The sequence below is a fragment of the Canis aureus genome, chromosome 27 (assembly GCF_053574225.1).
Source record: "Canis aureus isolate CA01 chromosome 27, VMU_Caureus_v.1.0, whole genome shotgun sequence".
NCBI classification, from domain to species: domain Eukaryota; kingdom Metazoa; phylum Chordata; class Mammalia; order Carnivora; family Canidae; genus Canis; species Canis aureus.
The window spans coordinates 17,212,587-17,229,073 of NC_135637.1; the positions used below are offsets into that span (position 1 = coordinate 17,212,587).

The following is a 16,487-nucleotide window of genomic DNA, read 5'->3' on the forward strand; positions in this document are numbered from 1 at the left end:
CTCAGTGTAGAGTCTGCTTCCCCATCTCCCTCTGCCACTACCCCTGCCTGCGCGCTCTTGCTTGCTCACTCTCTGAAATAAATAAAACATTTTTAAAAAATAAGTATTTGTTTTAAACTGCTAAGAATTGGGATTATCTGTTATGCAGCCACAGCTAACTAACACACAGGCCCAGTGAGATTGGGTGAGCTGCCCAAAGTCAACCAGCTAAGACTCCAGAGCTTGAGCTGTGTGCCTCTGACTCCTACACAGCCCCCTCTTCTCTGCATTGGTTTAAGGGGCGACTCTGAGCACACGAGCACCGTACGTAGGTACAGGGGTAAAAGGCCCCCTTGAGGCCAAAGTCACCTGCCATTGGGCTGGTTCAGGGATGAGGGCCCACCTGTTGTCGAAGAAGGCACGGACGATTTTGGATCGGATTGGGTTGAGCTCCAGGTCAGGGACGTTATTGAAGTTCTCTTTGCTGAGTCGCAGTTAGGAGGAGAAACACCGGAAAGAGAGAGAGACAGGGAAAACATCCAATGTCAGATGGCATGTTCACCACTCATCAGGCTGTCTTTATCAATCCTGAGCAGATCCTGTGAGAAGAGTCCAGAGACAAGACTGGAATACGCTGCACTGATCTCCCACCTGCTCGAACCTTTGCCCTGTAGGAGCGGGGAGGATTTGAAGGCTTTGAGATGCTCTATGTCCTGGAATTCACCCCCAGAAAAATGCAGACACACAAGATATGCAACCCGTTCTGAGGGGTCAGGGACCACCTGAGGCCCATCACAGACCCAGTGAGGAGACCCTGCTTTGGTCAGTCTGGAATTGGGGTAGCAGAATTCTTGCCGGGAGGCTGGAAGACAGTCTGGCAAGTCCTTGACAGGTGAATGGGGAATTAACACGTGACCCAGCACTTCTGCTCCTACAAACACATCCATGTAAGAACTTGTCTGTGAACGGCAAGGCAGCGTTACTCGTAACAGCCACAAAGTGGAAACCTCTCAAGTGTCTGTCACCTGAGAAGCACATCAATAACTTGTGGTCCATCCAGATGATGGAGTATTATTGGGCCACAAAGAAGGAAGGAAGTAGGGGTCCCTGCGCCAACATAGCCAAGCCTTGAAAACATTACACATGCTGAGAGAAAGAAGCCAGGCACTAACCTAAACTGTGTATGATTTCGCTCACATGAAATGTCGCGAACAGGTGGATTCAGAGAGATAGAAGGGAGACCAGGGGCAGCCAGGGGCCGGGGGAGGGGAATGACAGGTGTGACAGCTAAGGGCACCAGGTTTCTGAACAGGACAATCAAAAGATTCACAAATTGGCCGTGCGGCCGGATGCACACCTTTCAGTATACTAAAAACCCTGTGGAATTGTACAATTTAATGGGCAAGTTATATGGTAGGTGAACCACAGGTCAGTAAAGCTGTTTAAAAAAAAAAAAGATGCTGGCTTGGGGGCAGAAGCTAATCACTGGGCACAGGTGTGACGGGTGGTGCTGGCAGGCCTGGCTCGCAGGGTGCCCGCCCAAACTCAAGAGCCAGTGTCTGTTGGTGCCACACTCTAGATTCCTAAGATCCCAGGCCTAAAGGCAGCGGCACACTTAGAATAGTTGCCTGGGGTGATGGAACACTACTCAGCCAGAAAAAGGAACACAGTCCTGATACATGCTACCATATAGACGAGGACAGTCATGGTGCTGAGAGGCCAGACGACATGGCCACGTATTATAGGATCTGTTTTTCCACAATGACCAGAATAGGCATATCCAGAGACAGAAAACAGACGGTTGGTTGCTGGGGGCAAGGTGATAACGGAGTTGATGGCTAATCAGCACAGGGGTTTCTTGCGGGGGAAAAGGGGGTGGTGATGAAAATGTCCTCAAATTAACTGCATGCTTTTCTTGTTGATGTTTCTAGCAGCAATGTCCACAATACCAAACAGGGGAAGGAGCCTCGGTGTCCATCGAAAGATGACTGGATAAAGAAGCTGTGGTCTATGTATACAATGGAGTATTACTCAGCCATTAGAAATGACAAATACCCACCATTTGCTTCAACGTGGATGGAACTGGAGGGTATTATGCTGAGTGAAGTAAGTCAATCAGAGAAGGACAAACATTATATGGTCTCATTCATTTGGGGAATATAAAAAATAGTGAAAGGGAAAAAATAAATAAATAAAAATAAAAAATAAAAAATAGTGAAAGGGAATAAAAGGAAAGGAGAGAAAATGAGTGAAAATATCAGTGAGGGTGACAAAACATGAGAGACACCTAACTCTAGGAAATGAACATGGGGTAGTGGAAAGGGAGGTGGGCAGGGGGATGGGGGTGACTGGGGGATGGGCACTGAGGGGGGCACTTGATGGGATGAGCACTGGGTGTTATGCTAAATGTTGCCAAGTTGAACTCCAATAAAATTTTTTAAAGATTTGAGAAAGAGCACAAGCAGTAGGGCGGGGCAGAGGCAGAGGGAGAAGCAGGCTCCCTGCTGAGCAAGGAGCCCAAAGTGGGGCTTGATCCCAAGACCCTGAGATCATGACCTGAGCTGAAGGCAGGTGCTTACCTGACTGAGCCACCCAGGCGCCCCGACTGCCTACTTTAAGTGGGTCAACTGTATGATATGTGCATTATATCTCAATAAGGCATTTAAAAAATTTTCCCTAAAATGTATTTAAAAACCAAAAAGCAAAGAACCACTGCACTATGATCCCATTTATATAAAGAACAAAAGGTACCAGCACTAACCCATGTAGCCCAAAGTCAGGATGAAAGGTCAACTGCCTTCGAGGAGGGTAACCAGGAAGATGAGGCAGCTTTGGGGCTGAGAATGTTCTGCCTTTGACTGGATGTGGGGTCATGGGTATGTTCAGTCTGTAAAAGTTCCCCTCTCTGTGAGCCGACACTTTTCCCCACATCATACTCCCCTCAGCCAGGAGAAGTCAGGCCAAAGGAGCCACGGGGAGCTTGAGAGAGAATTCTGGGAGGAGGGAAAAGAGGCAACCAGCAGCTCTGTGGCTGAGACCCCAGGCCCCCTCTGGCTTTCATTGGCCAAGGGGTCAGAACTTCTGCCAATCCTGCCTCGGCCTCAGTTTGCTATCTGTAAAGTGAGCATGCAGATGCCGCAGACAGCAGCACCCGCGCACCAGAGCACATGCAGAAGGGGCAGTCATTTCTAGAGCACCACGTCCTCAATGGCTTGCACGGCCAGGGGCAGTGCCAGTGCTCTGTAAGCCATGTGCAAACACCTGAGTGAAAGGGATGGGGAGTATGGGCAGCGCTCGACCCCTGGTCTGTTCTGAGCACCCAGCTAGGGCCAGGCTGGGTCCCCCCACCGAGGGGTCCAGGCCGCTCAGATGCTCTGGGGACTTCCCTGCTGGAATCCTGCAGAGCATCAACTTCCTGCCTGGGAACAGGCATTCAGAGGAGCTGCCCCCCAGAGCTGCTGGCAGCATCATGGATGCAGACACACCTGCGAAGTGAAAGTGGGTCTGGTTAATTCCCCAGAAGGGACCAGAGGTCAACAGTGGGGAAGCTGCAGGTTCTCGGGGGCTGAGCGAGGCCCGGGCTCCCCTCCTGACAGGGGAAAAGATGAGGCAGATGCTAGGAACCAGGCTGGGGGCACAGCAGCCTGGGCCCTGGCCTCTGGCGGGTCTGTCCTGGTGTCCTTGAAGCCCAGCTGCCCCCCTGCTCCTCTGCACAGCACCTGCAAGACCCACACTCAAACCCTGGCTCTCTCTCACAGGCACCTGACAGATGTTCCATGCCTCAGTTTCCTCATCTGTGAATTGGGTGCAGACCCAGCACCACCCACAGCAAAGGGGTAGTGAAATCCAACACACCAGGATCTGGCTCAGGATCTGCTCCTGACCAGGCACATGATCTTGGGTGCGCCTCTCCACGTCTCAGAGCCTCAGGTTTATCATCTGTAAAATGGGGATCACGGGAATGTCTGGGTAGCATCATTGGGTTAATGAAATGAATAAGTCTGATAAATACACATATGGTGCTTAGCAGGCTGCCTGACATACAGTGAGCTCTTCATTTTAACATTAGGATAAGAGGTGTGCCTGGGTGGCTCAGTCGGTTAGGTGGCCGACTCTTGGGTTCGGCTCAGGTCACAATCTCGGGGTCCTGGGATCGAGCCCCTCGTCGGGGCTCCACACTCAGCAGAGAGTCTGCTGGAGGATTCTTTCTCCCTCTCTCCCTCTGCCCCTCCCCCTGCTCCAGTGCACACCTGTGCATGCAGACTCTCATTCCCTGAAATAAATGTTTTAAAAAATAAATGAATAAAATTAGGACCATAATAATAGCAGCTAACCTTCTGCGTCCTCCCAAGGTGACAGGTATTGCTCTAAGAGCTTTACATTATTCTCCTATAAGGCAGACGCTTATCCCCATGTTAAAGATGGGGAGACTGAGGCAGAGAAGTAAAGAAATTTCAGACTGCTGAGGAGGATACCGACAGACTGGCGGCACGCAGGATCCCCTGGAAACAATGCTAGAAGACTCAGGTCTGGCTCTCGGGCCCTTGCAGACACTCCCGGATATTTGCCAACTTCCTCTTTTCAACAAGTCGACTGCAGGCCAGGAGCCCAGAGCCTGGGAGAGGCTGACCGCAGTTTAATGCCCCGTAAATGCCAGTTTCGGGCCTGTCCTCCTTCCTCCCCACCCGCCCCCAGGTGCCCACTGGGCTGGTAGGACCGGCTCGGCAGCAGGTGTCTGGGCACAGGCCACAGCGTGGGAAAGGGCTCTCCTGCCTGTGAGCCCAGGGCTCTGGGGCCTAAGCTCCAGGTCTGGTGATGCTGCCGCAGCGACCAGCAGGGAGGGGTCCCCCACAGAGGCCCCAGGGGCACACCACTTGCATACCTCCTCCCAGGGGTTGAGCCAGGGCGTTAAAGATCCCATCTCCCCGCCAACAGCATCCTGAGGGCTTTCCCTATGCCAGGCTGTGCTAAGGGCTCTGCAAACACTGCTGTGTTTAATCAGCTCATCAGCCCCCACACACCCATAATCCCCATTTTACAGGCAAGAAATGAGACCCGGGGAGGCAAAGTGATGAAGCCACAGTCCCACAGCTAGGAGGGGAGTTTTGAATTCAGCCCTAACCACCCCATATACTTCCTCTGGGTTGTATGTTTTTACCTCAAAGAGAAAGAACTGAAATTTGGTTGGGGATCTGTCCCCCACCCCAGGCCCTAGAGGCCCCATCCGGGACCCAGAAAAGAAGGCAAGACAAGCACCCAGCCCCCGCAAGGGAAGGAAAGACTGAGAAACCACCAAGGAGGGGCTCTTCCGCAAGGCTCGTGGTGTGGGCTGGTTTCCGGCAGCTCGGAGGGCCAGCTCAACCGCAAAGCTCTCTCTGCAGGCTTGGGGCTGGCCTCAGCCTCCGCCAGGGCAGAGCACCCCTGGGAGCCGAGGACACAGCAAGGCCCCCAAGGTTCCCAGACAGGAACCCCAGGCCTTCCTTCTCACACTGGCCCATCTGGCCCATCACTGGTCTTTACTCTGGGGCCTGCCTGCCCGATGCTCCTGGCCCCCCCACCCCTCCACTGCACACAGTTTGGCAGTTGACATCTCTTGCATGGGGGCCACGAGATAGTATACACTGGGGAAACTGACCCCCACGGGGACTCACTTACCTGGAGTCTCCCCGACAACACCCAACTACTCAAAGTGTAGACCAGCAGGATCAGCATCATTTGGAGTTTGTGAGAAACACAGAGCTGCTGCTCATGCGCAATCAGAACCCTCACTTTTAACATGATCCCCAGGGAACCTGTGTGAAGGTTAATGCACATTCCTAGAAACACTAGGAATTCCCTAAATGCACCAGGCCGTCTATCCCATCCATGTGCTTTTGCACAAGAGCTGAGCCGGTGTTAAACCTTCCCAGGAAAGAGTCTCTATAAAAACTTTATGTTCGGGGCACCTGGGTGGCTCAATAGGTGAAGCGTCTGCCTTCAGCTCAGGTCATGATCCTGGGGTCCTGGTATCCAGCCCTCCGTCAGACTCCCTGCTCAGCGGGCAGCCTGCTTCTCCCTCCCCCTCTGTCCCTGCCGCTCCCCACTTGTGCTCTCTCTCAAATGATAAATAAAAATCATTAAAAAAAAAAAAAAATGAACGCTGCTCTACACTTTGGTGGCGCCCAGCAATGAACACGGCTCCCTTTCTCTTTGCCTTGTATGTCCGTGGTTCCATTTACTCACTCCACATTCAACGGTCTGATGGATCTAAAAATATTTTTGTAATGTGGCTCTATCTAATCAGACCTCCCGCTGGCCTGCATCACTCTGTCTGAAGTATTCCACAGTGTCTATTTCTGGGGGTGCTGAGCCCGTCGCACGCAGCGCTCTCAAGAAGTAAAGTATGCTGTTTAAGACGTTCACCGGTGAAGTGGCCCCACTAAAGAAAGAAAAAGTGCCAGAAGCAATTACTGTATTTCTCTCATGATCTAAAATTCATATCTATTCATGGGTTTACTTAGGGAGGGAGCTTCCCGGCCAGAACAGAAGCTCTTGAGGACTGGAGACAAGTCTGCACAGCACAGGGACTCAGTGTGTTAGATGATTGTTTTCTCTTCAAGCATTTCTCCAAGAAGACTCTGAGCTCCGTGCTTTGTGGTCAGAGTGGACTCAGGTTTTGGGGTCCTGAAACATGTAATTTAGAGGAGCCCTTTAACAAAAAGAATGCAGCATTAGGATTTAAAAAAAAATCAGGGGCACCTGGGTGGCTCAGTGGGTTCTGAGACTCTTGAGCTGCTGCCTTTGGCTCAGGTCATGATCCCAGGGGCCTGGGATCAAGCCCAGAGTCAGGCTCCCTGCTCAGTGGGGAGTCTGTTTCTCCCTCTCCTTCTCCCCCTCCCCGTAACTTGTGCTCTCTAATAAATAAATAAAATCTTTGAAAAAATAAATAAAATTCTATCTCTTTTGTTAAAAAATGGTTGCTGGCCCTTGTTCGGAGCACACATGGAGTGGGGCTCTGATACAGCAGCTCTGAGGCCTCAGGGGGAGGCCATCCCTGGACATCCTTAGAGAATTTTCAGGAGAAGGGACTCACCAAACACGGGTAGGAAATGGATTAAAATTAAATCCCTTCTGGCAAAAAAAAAAAAAAAAAAAAAAAAAAAAAAAAAAAAATCCCTTCTGGCAGTTTTTACCTTGTGGGAAATTTTCTTTTATTTTCTTTTTTAACTATATGCAATTTGTCAAAGCCAAATTCAGAAACTCAATTCTTCATTAACTTTCTAATGCAATTTACAAAACTTACTAGTCTATGTTTAAAGCCTGCAGGTTTAAATGATCACTTTTAAGGGGCTCTTTGCACTTGAGGCACCCACCTCAACCCCCATTCCACTGGACTCTAAGAAGCTCTGGAGCACCTCATTCTCTGAGAAGGCAGGGCAGAGTGTCACCTCCCATACCCCTCCCAGACAGCGGCGATGGGGGCCTCACCCAGGGGACGCTGGGCAATGCCTTTCACAACGTTCAAAGGTCAACATTAACGAATGAAGCTCCAGCACAGCCCACAGCTTCCTAGGTGTACCCAGGTATCAGAGAGGTGGAAGGCCCAGCCTAGGGTCACTCAGGAAACCCTTGGCAATGTGGGGAAGGTGCTGAGGACCCGATCACAGCCCAGAGCTGTTCATCCCTTCTGCCCTGGGAGAATGGGCAGGAACACCTGGGGTTGTGCGAGGGGACCCTGCAGGCAGGCCTATTTGCATAAAATGCCGTGGTCTATCACCTCCTTTTTGTTTTTTTTTTATTGAAGTTCAATTTGCCAACATATAGCATAACACCCAGTGCTCACCTCCTGTCTCTATGCAGCTGACACTCACCTCCCAGGAGAGACTGCGAGACACTGGAACAGGGCTTCGATGATGGGGATTATACACGCCCACCCTGGGATGATAAGGCTGGAGGATCTTCAGGTGGCAGAACAGGAAGACTGAGGTCCCTAGAGGCCACTGCCCAAATGAAGGCAATGCCCACAGCTTCCTTGCAGAGGGATTTCAGCACTGGGCTCAAATCCCAGCTTCTCCACTTATGAGCTGTGTGACTCGGGAACAGGCACCTGACCTCTCTGAGGCCAACTTTCCCATCTATAAAATGGAGTACAGCTGTTCCTACCACTACTTCCTGTAGGGTTTTTTTTTTTTTTTAAGATTTTATTTATTTATTCATGAGAGATACACAGAGAGAGGCAGAGACACAGGCAGAGGGAGAAGCAGGCTCCCTGCAGGGAGCCAGATAGGGGACTCAATCCCAGGACCCCAGGATCACGACCTGAGCCAAGGGCAGATATCCAACTGCTGAGCCACTCAGGCAACCCCTGTGGGGTTTTAGAAGATTGAAGTTACGTACTCCAGCTACACAGCACACAAAACATGCTCAATTAATAACAGCTTGCATCCATGAATAGTTCCTATGAGCCCGGCCTCAGATAAATTCTTCCCCAGGGATACGCATACCCAAGGGGGGGGGGATACAGCATGGACGTATTCCATGCATCGTGGCTCATAAAGAACTTTGGCGGTCCTTATACTCCCTTCCTCCTCATTACTTTGCTTTTTCCTATTCATTCAACTACCCAGTAGTGGCACTCCCAGAGCATCTGGTATATTTCCAGCCCTAGATGCAGCACTAGGATCAGGGAAAAAGACCCAGTTCCTGGCCCTTATTGGGGCCAGCAGTCTGTTAGGGGCACAGCTGCGATTCTGTAAATGGTGGGATGGGTCCCCCAGGAGAAGACCATGGGAGTGCAGGGGGCAGGAGTGTTATCTTAGAGGAGGTGATGTCCACAAGTAGCCCTCAGCAGAGGAAAAACCAGCATTCGAAGCCCTTGGTGGACCCCAGCTAGAGTATGGACATGGGGATGCCTGGGTGGCTCAGCCATTGAGCATCTGCCTTCAGCTCAAGGTGTGATCCTGGGTCCTGGGATCGAGTCCCACATGAGGATCCCTTGGAAGAGCCTGCTCCTCCCTCTGCCTAGGTCTCTGCCTCTCTTTGAGTATCTCTCATGAACAAATAAAATCTTTAAAAAAAAAAAAAAAAGAGTACAGACGTGACCTCAAGGGCACAGGGACGCCTCAGGACCTGCGAGCTGGGGCTGCTAACTGAGTCCAGGCAAACACACACATGGCTTGCGTGAGGGCAGGTGGGAAAGGCATGATGTGTATGAAGGTCCTGGGGGTGGGTGCACAGGAGACGCAGACAGGCCAGGATGGGTGGGCAGAGCTCAAGCTCATGTTCCCCTGCCCTGACAGCCCACAGGTGGGAGGCAGGAGCCTGCAACGTGGGTCCCGGAGTGCCTGCGGGGGTGCAGCCTCCACTCACTCGACCCAGAGGGATGACTGGGCATTGTCCTCTGTGCTGGGGAGGCCAACCTGTCTGTGACCCTCCATGCTTGTTGGAAATGCAGAGTCTGGGGCCCCTCTCTTGACCTGTGAGTCAAAACCTGTGTGGTAACATGGTTCCCCGGGGATCACACACACATTCCCACTGGCCATAGCACCAGGAGGCAGAGCCAGATGCTGAAGCTACCTCCTGTGGCTGCAGGGAGGACGTAAGGGGCCCTGGGAACCTGGCACGGTGCTGACAGCGTCATCAAGGCAGACTTCCCAGAAGAAACCCTGCTTCTGCTAAGACCTAACAGCCGTGTTGGATTTAGTCAGAGGGATGTGAGACAGAGCGGGGAGGCCACAGGCTTGAGGGGGGTGGAGGAGGATGGAAAGGCTGCACAGATGGGCACCTGAGGCCTGGTTGGTGGGGCAGGAGAGCTGGGTGGCCCTCAGGCTGGTTGGTGGGGGATGGATGCAGGAGCACCTGGTATGCCCCAGGCACTGTGCTGGCTGCCCCAGGGATGTGTGGTGCAGGTGCTGGTTAGAAACACAGAGTCTCAGGCCCCACACACCTGCCCAAGCCAAGCCCACCTTAGGAAGGTCCCCGAGTGATCTACACACACACTCCAGCTGGGAAAGAATGTGTGCAGAGCACAGTGGTTCAGTCTGTCCTTGCGAAGGCCCAGGAGGAGCCCCTGGGCAACACAGGGCTCGGATGCTAGGATCCCAAGCTGGGAGGGGCCCCTGGGCATCACAGCCAAGTGCCCACAAATCCAGCTCAGAGCGGAACCATCCTGCACATATCTGCTCACTGTCAGTGTCCAGATCAAACCCTGCAGGACCAGGCTCACTCGGTGGATGTGGAGACAGGTTCAGAGACACAGAGCAACTAACGCCAACTCACACAGACCCCGACACAAGAGGATTCTGGGGCAATTTGCTTCCCATGCCAGGGTGTTTGCCTCTGTTTTCCCCAAGTCTGAAAATTAAACACATGCTGAAGTTGAACTGAAAACCTCTCAAGAGTCGAGACCCATGGACCCCTAAGCACAGAAGCCTGTTCCAGGGCTGGGGAGCACAGCTTGCTGGGAAATTACTCTGAGAAAGGGGGCCTCTCCTTCACACGTCGCCTGCTGTGAACTGCATCCATCAGCTCAGGTACCAAGCATCTGGCATAGAGCACGGGGGAGGTGGAGGGGGGCCTTGACACGTCCATGTTCTAATATCCAGGTGCACGGGTACCTGGCCTTAGACTCCCAGGTGCCCGGCTGAGGGGATCGCCCCCTGCACCCACCCCTGGGAAACCACTCCACCCTCCATCCCTGCTCCTGGCTGATGACCCAGCTGCACCCCCAGCCCCGGCCCTGGTGATGGGCTCAGACTCAGACCTGTAACACTGTCAGGGCCAATAAGCAGCCAGGTGACTTTCTGCTGGGCCCATTCCCTCTCCTTTCCTGGGCTTAGCAGGTGTCTCGGACAGAATTAAAGATCCCAGCCCTACCTGGCTCAAATCCTGCCTTGGATACGATCACATTGAGACAGGAAGCCACAGGAACCATGAGACCACCAGAAGCTGAGCTCTGGGAATGGAAGCTCTGAGAGAACAGTGCATGGGATTACCAACATGCTTTTGTTTAGACAGACAAGGGAAGTGGATATTTTATCTGTGTGTTTCCATAACACTTGGGTGAAATATAAGCCTGTTTACTAAGACAAAGGAAGTTTTCCTGGATTATTTGAATGTTTATTTTGAAGTTCGAAGACTGTAACCTTCAGACCTTGAATATTTATTTCAGGAAACTACATCTGTTAGAAAGCTTGTGGTAGTGCGCTGTCCACCGTGCGTTGGAAACTCTCGCTTGCCACGGTTCAACTGTCGAAGCTTCCTGGCCAACCCTGTGACGACCAAGCATGCTAACGAGGACCTCTCACTAGCCTTGTTCTGTAGGACTCAACCCGCGTCTATGACTAAACACGCTCTCCTAGGATAAGGAGGACAGTTGAAGGCATTCCTCTTCACTAAAAAAGTAACCTCCATAGCTTCTGAAAGATTAACATTAAAAATGCAATGTAGGATGACCAGTTCCCTTGACAGGGAGCAGAGCCTGCTGCCGCCATCTTGCCTGAGGCCGGAACTAACTACCGTGAGGAAGCAGCGTCAAGAGACATTCAACACACGCTCAATGTCTACCTGGGATTCAAGCACGGAGGCCCAAAGCATTTGAGGAAGTCGGGGTAGGGTAGGCATAGCTGACTAGCCCACTGTCTTCACTCCAGTTAGACATTCCTGATCCCAAGAGAAACAGGTGTGGCTCTAGATTGGCTCTAAAACATCTTATCTAGAAGGGACTGAAAGAATTACAACTATAGGTTTGCTGTGGAAGTGGGGCGACCCAGGGACTCTTCTAGAGTCCCCCTGCATTCAGGGAAAGAGAGAGAGAGATGGCAAGAGAAATCCTCCATTGGCCTGCCCAACGGCCAAACCCAACTGCAGACCTTACCGAATGGTGGGTTGGTCTCCACTCAGCTGCTTAAACCTCCGGTGGAGCTGCTCGATCTGGTCTGACGAGACTGAGAAGCAGGGGAGAGAGGAGATGGGAAGGGGGAGAGAGGAGATGGGAAGGAGGAGAGAGGAGAGGGGGGAATGGGGAGAGACAGACAGAAGACGTTAGTGACCACTGAACCAACTCAGGAGCTACCAGCAGGAGGCTGGTGACCTTCCCCTGCCTCATCCCCACCCTCCCATTCCATCATTCTCCTGCATCCCCCACCTGAGCACCACTGGATGAAGACTCCAACAAAGCGTTTCCCATCCTTCCTGACGATGCACCTCTGAGGTTATTAATTCTGTCCCCTTGACAATACAACTTGTACTACTAACGGCAGCTCCTGGGACGGCATAGACATGAGCCAGGTCATCTTCCTCTTCCCCAGCCCGACTTCCTCCCCTCCCGCTCCTGAAGACAGGTGTTCTCCTAGCTGAGCAAGGGACTTCGTATGCCCAGTCACATATTGCGAGACAGAGGAGTATGGGAGGGAAAAGTGGTTCAGGCTGGAAGGGATTTTTGGGAGACACATGGTGAGACACAGAAGGAGAATCTGGTACAGCAAGGAGACTGGAAGGAAAAGAAATGGGATTTTTTGATCATCGTGCTATGGATGATATATGTAGATCTCCCCAATAGTTTAAGAAAACCTAAGTATGAGAGTTTTTCTTAATTACCATTTCAGGGCCAGTGGGCCAGGTTTTTTCCACAGAGGAAACTGTCCTTGTGCGTTCCCATATTCATAATGGTTCTGGCCACACCAGGGCTTAGTTTATGAAAGGCACAGTATGAAACACTGACCTATGTCTTCTCACTTCATCCTCAATACAACCCTGTAGGGGAGTAGATACTCTCCTGTCTCATAACTTGAAAAATGCAGGTCAGACCACTTTCAACAACACAACCAGTAATGGGCGGAGCTTGGATCCATCTCCCAAGCCTGCCCTCAACCACTACTCAGTATCTCCTGTCTGACCATATATCCTGGTGTGCAAGGTCTTCACACCTGGTCCCCGGGGACTACATATAGTTTAGGTAGAACTTGCCAAACAGGCTCTGGGCTACCAAGCCAGCTCCCACCACCACCCCTCCTCCCAGCAGTTCCCATGCATTAAACATCTTTTCTCCTCCTGTTGCAGAGGCAGCTAATTTTTGGAACCAGCTGATCATCTCATTTCCTGTGGGTTTTTTTTTTTTTTCAGAATTTTTAAAAGTCATCTCTATCCCCAACCTAGGACTCCAACTTATAACCCCAAGGTCAAGAGTCACATGCCCTACCAACTGAGCCACCCAGCACCTCCCACCACCACATTTTTTTTTTTTTTTTTTGGTCTCAGAGTCAGGTCACATCTCTTCAAGAATCTGCAGCTCAGATTCTCCAGCCTCCCTCAAAGCCATTATTGGTGAGAAAATACTCATGACCGCCAACTGGTCCAGAGGGCTTGGAATGCCAGATGCACGGCTCCACACACAGGCTCATCTCTTCCCTATGACACCCGGGACAGGTCTGTATCCCTATTATAGATGCAGAAACTGACCCTTGGAAAGGTTGGATAACCGCTAGGGGTGATGACTACTTTTCTGGAGGAGGATACAGCCATTTATATCACATGTATATCAGCAAAGACATTTGTAGACTCAATGACCTAGCAATTCCACTCTTGGGTACATATCCAACAGAAATGCATGCTCGTGCTTATGAGAAAATGTGCAGAAGGAGGTTCATGGCAGTACAGTTTCAACAGCCCCTAAACTGGAAGCTATCCAAATGCCAAGCAATGGCAGGACAGAAAAAGAGTGTTCCAGTGTGGTCTAGTCAAGCAATGGAATAGTACACAACACTGAATGTGAACCAACAGTATGTGTTGTAAACTCGGGTGAGCTTTAAAAACACAAAAATGGGCATCTGGCTGCCTTAGCTTGTGGAGTGTGCAACTCTTAATCTCGGGGTTCTGAGTTTGAGTTCCACACTGGGTGGAGATTACCTTAAAAAATTAAAAGTCTTAAAAAACAAAGAACCATAAAAACAAGCAAAAGAAGTCAGACATGAAAGAGCACATACTTTAGGATTCCATTCAAATAAAGTTCAAGAACAGGCAAAAGTCATCTACAGTGTTAGAAGTCAGGATAGAAAGGCTACATTCTGGACGATTCCAGTTCTCTGACATTCTGGAAAAGGCAAAACTACAAAGACATGAAAAGTAGTCATCACCCCTAGCGGTTATCCAACCTTTCCAAGGGTCAGTTTCTGCATCTCTGTCAGAGGTTGTGGAGGTGAGGGCTGAATAAGTAGAGCAGGAGGGCTTAGAGCAGTGAAAGGATTCTGTAGGGCCCCATCGTGATGGAGGCACATCACTATACATAGGCCCAAACTCACAGAATGCACAACACCAAGAGTGATCCTGAAGGTACACTATGGACTTTGGGCAATAATGACATGTCATGTAGGTTCATCAACTATATCTAACATAGCACTTGGGGGAGGGTATTGATAACGGCAGAGGCCATGCATGTGTGTGGGGGTGGATATACGAGAAAACTATAATTTCCCCTGAATTTTCCCCTAAAACTTCTCTGATAATAATGATGATATTATCGTAGTTTTCTTTTTTTTTTTTAAGAGGTGAGCAGAGGAAGGAGGAGAAAGAGAATCTTAAGCAGGCTCCACTGTCCAGTGGGAGTATGACGTGGGGCTCCATCTCACGACCCTGAGATCATGACCTGAGCCAAAATCAAGAGTCGGATGCTTAACTGACTGAGCCACCCAGGTGCCCCTCTCTTAATGTTTAAAAAAGGAAGTCAGAATAGTGGTTGCCGCTGAGAGGAGAGTAGCAATTTGAATGGGGCATGAGTACTGGGAATATTCTATTTCTGATCCTAGTGCAGGTTATACACACATGTTCTAAGCAAGTTTATGAACTATATTCTCGTAGATGATATACTTTTCAGTACATGGTATCACAATAAAAGGTTTACATGAAAAAGTCAGTAATTCTACTTGGCAAGAGGGGCACCTGGGTGGCTCAGCAGTTGAGCATCTGAGCTCAGGGCGTGATCCTGGAGTTTGGGGATCGAGGCCCACATCAGGCTCCCTGCATAGAGCCTGCTTCTCCCTCTGTGTAGGTCTCTGCCTCTCTCTCTGTCTCTCATGAATAAATGAATAAAATCTTAAAAAAAAATTCTACTTGGCAAAAATTTGTTCTAAAAAAATAAATCCAATGAGAACAAAACATGAATATAAAAACATGTTCACCTTTATAGTCTTTTAGATTTTATCTTTAAGTAATCTCTATGCCCGATGTGGGGCTTAAACTTACAACCCCGAGATCAAGAGTTGCACACTCTACCAACTAAGCTTGTCAGGTGTCCCACCTTCGTATTCTTACCAGCTTAAAAACTAGATGCAACCTAAGTGCTCACCAAAAAGCAGGTTGGTCAAATATTTCATGGTATGCTCAGCCAATTTAAAAAAGCCTGCTGCTTTTGAAAAATGAATAGTTATGTATCTGACATGCACATACATTCCACCTATAATGTTGTTTAAAAATGGCTTGCTACAGGAGCCCCTGGCTGGCTTAGTTGACAGAGCACATGACTCTTAATCTTGGGGTTGTAAGTTCAAGCCCCACATTGGGTGTGGAGCCTATTTAAAACAAAACCACCACAGCTTGCTATAAAAACAGCATGACCTCATGCTGGGGAAAATGTGTAGATGTGTACAAATGCATGTAAGTAATGAAAGAAAATCTGGACTTATTTTCCCCAAATAATAGCAATTGTCTCTCGTGGTAGCAGGATTAAAGAGTTTGTTTTGCTTTGATTCATCTATATTTTCCGATTTTCTCTAACACACATTGCATATTTATTAGTCACATAATAAACATTTTAAGCACACAATATGGTTCCAAATGGGACAGCCCAGGGATCTCGAAAACCCTATTAATGAGTCATCTGTCGGCAGAGTACCATGTTCTGCGTGCCCATGTTCCTATTTAATCCTTTTCGAGATCCTAGAATGGAGAGACTCTCCCATTTTACAGAAGAACAAACTGAGGATCTGAAGGGATAGGTTAACTTGCTGAAAGTCACTGAACTTGAAAGGCAGACCCAGGATTTAGGTTCAATTTGTCTGGCAGAGGGGATCCTTGGGTGGCTCAGCAGTTTAACACCTTCCTTTTGCTCAGGGCATGATCCTGGAGTCCCAGGATCGAGTCCCACATCAGGCTCCCTGGATGGAGCTGCTTCTCCCTCTGCTTGTGTCTCTGCCCCGCCCCACTCCCCTACCCCCGTCTCTCATGAATAAATAAATAAAATCTTAAAAAAAAAATTTGTCTGGCAGAAGGTGTGCAGTTTTGTTTGTTCATTTGTTTACTTATGCCCCACGCTGCCTCCCTTTGTGTGATCAAAGGCAGCTCCCAGATCTCAACCACAGATTATTATTTTTTAAAGATTTATCCATTTGACAGAGAGAGAGAGAAAGCAAGAGCGCATGAACAAGGGAAGCAGCAGGCAGAGGGAGAGAAAGAAGCTCCCTCAGCAGGGAGCCCAACGTGGGGCTTCATCCCAGGACCCCATCATGACCTGAGCCGAAGGCAGCTGCTTAACAAAC

General features: G+C 50.0%; 1 protein-coding gene and 2 long non-coding RNA genes across 3 annotated transcripts in view; 1 reads left to right on the forward strand and 2 right to left on the reverse strand.

The window, feature by feature from the left end:
• TESC (tescalcin) overlaps positions 1 to 16,487 on the reverse strand; it is a 47,463-nt gene that overhangs the window by 12,682 nt on the left and 18,294 nt on the right. Inside the window, exons 2-3 of the mRNA XM_077875801.1 lie at positions 11,834 to 11,903; positions 383 to 463 (exon numbers count right to left, since the gene is read on the reverse strand). Of these exons, the coding sequence (XP_077731927.1) occupies positions 383 to 463; positions 11,834 to 11,903 (151 nt within the window). The remainder of the gene's footprint in view (positions 1 to 382; positions 464 to 11,833; positions 11,904 to 16,487) is intronic.
• On the forward strand, positions 1,297 to 2,191 carry LOC144299927 (uncharacterized). Its single transcript, XR_013366579.1, has 2 exons — positions 1,297 to 1,798; positions 1,914 to 2,191. It is a non-coding gene; the product is annotated as an uncharacterized LOC144299927 (long non-coding RNA).
• On the reverse strand, positions 6,414 to 11,802 carry LOC144299931 (uncharacterized). The gene is made up of 2 exons (XR_013366584.1): positions 10,834 to 11,802; positions 6,414 to 6,642 (listed from the first exon to the last, which is right to left on the reverse strand). It is a non-coding gene; the product is annotated as an uncharacterized LOC144299931 (long non-coding RNA).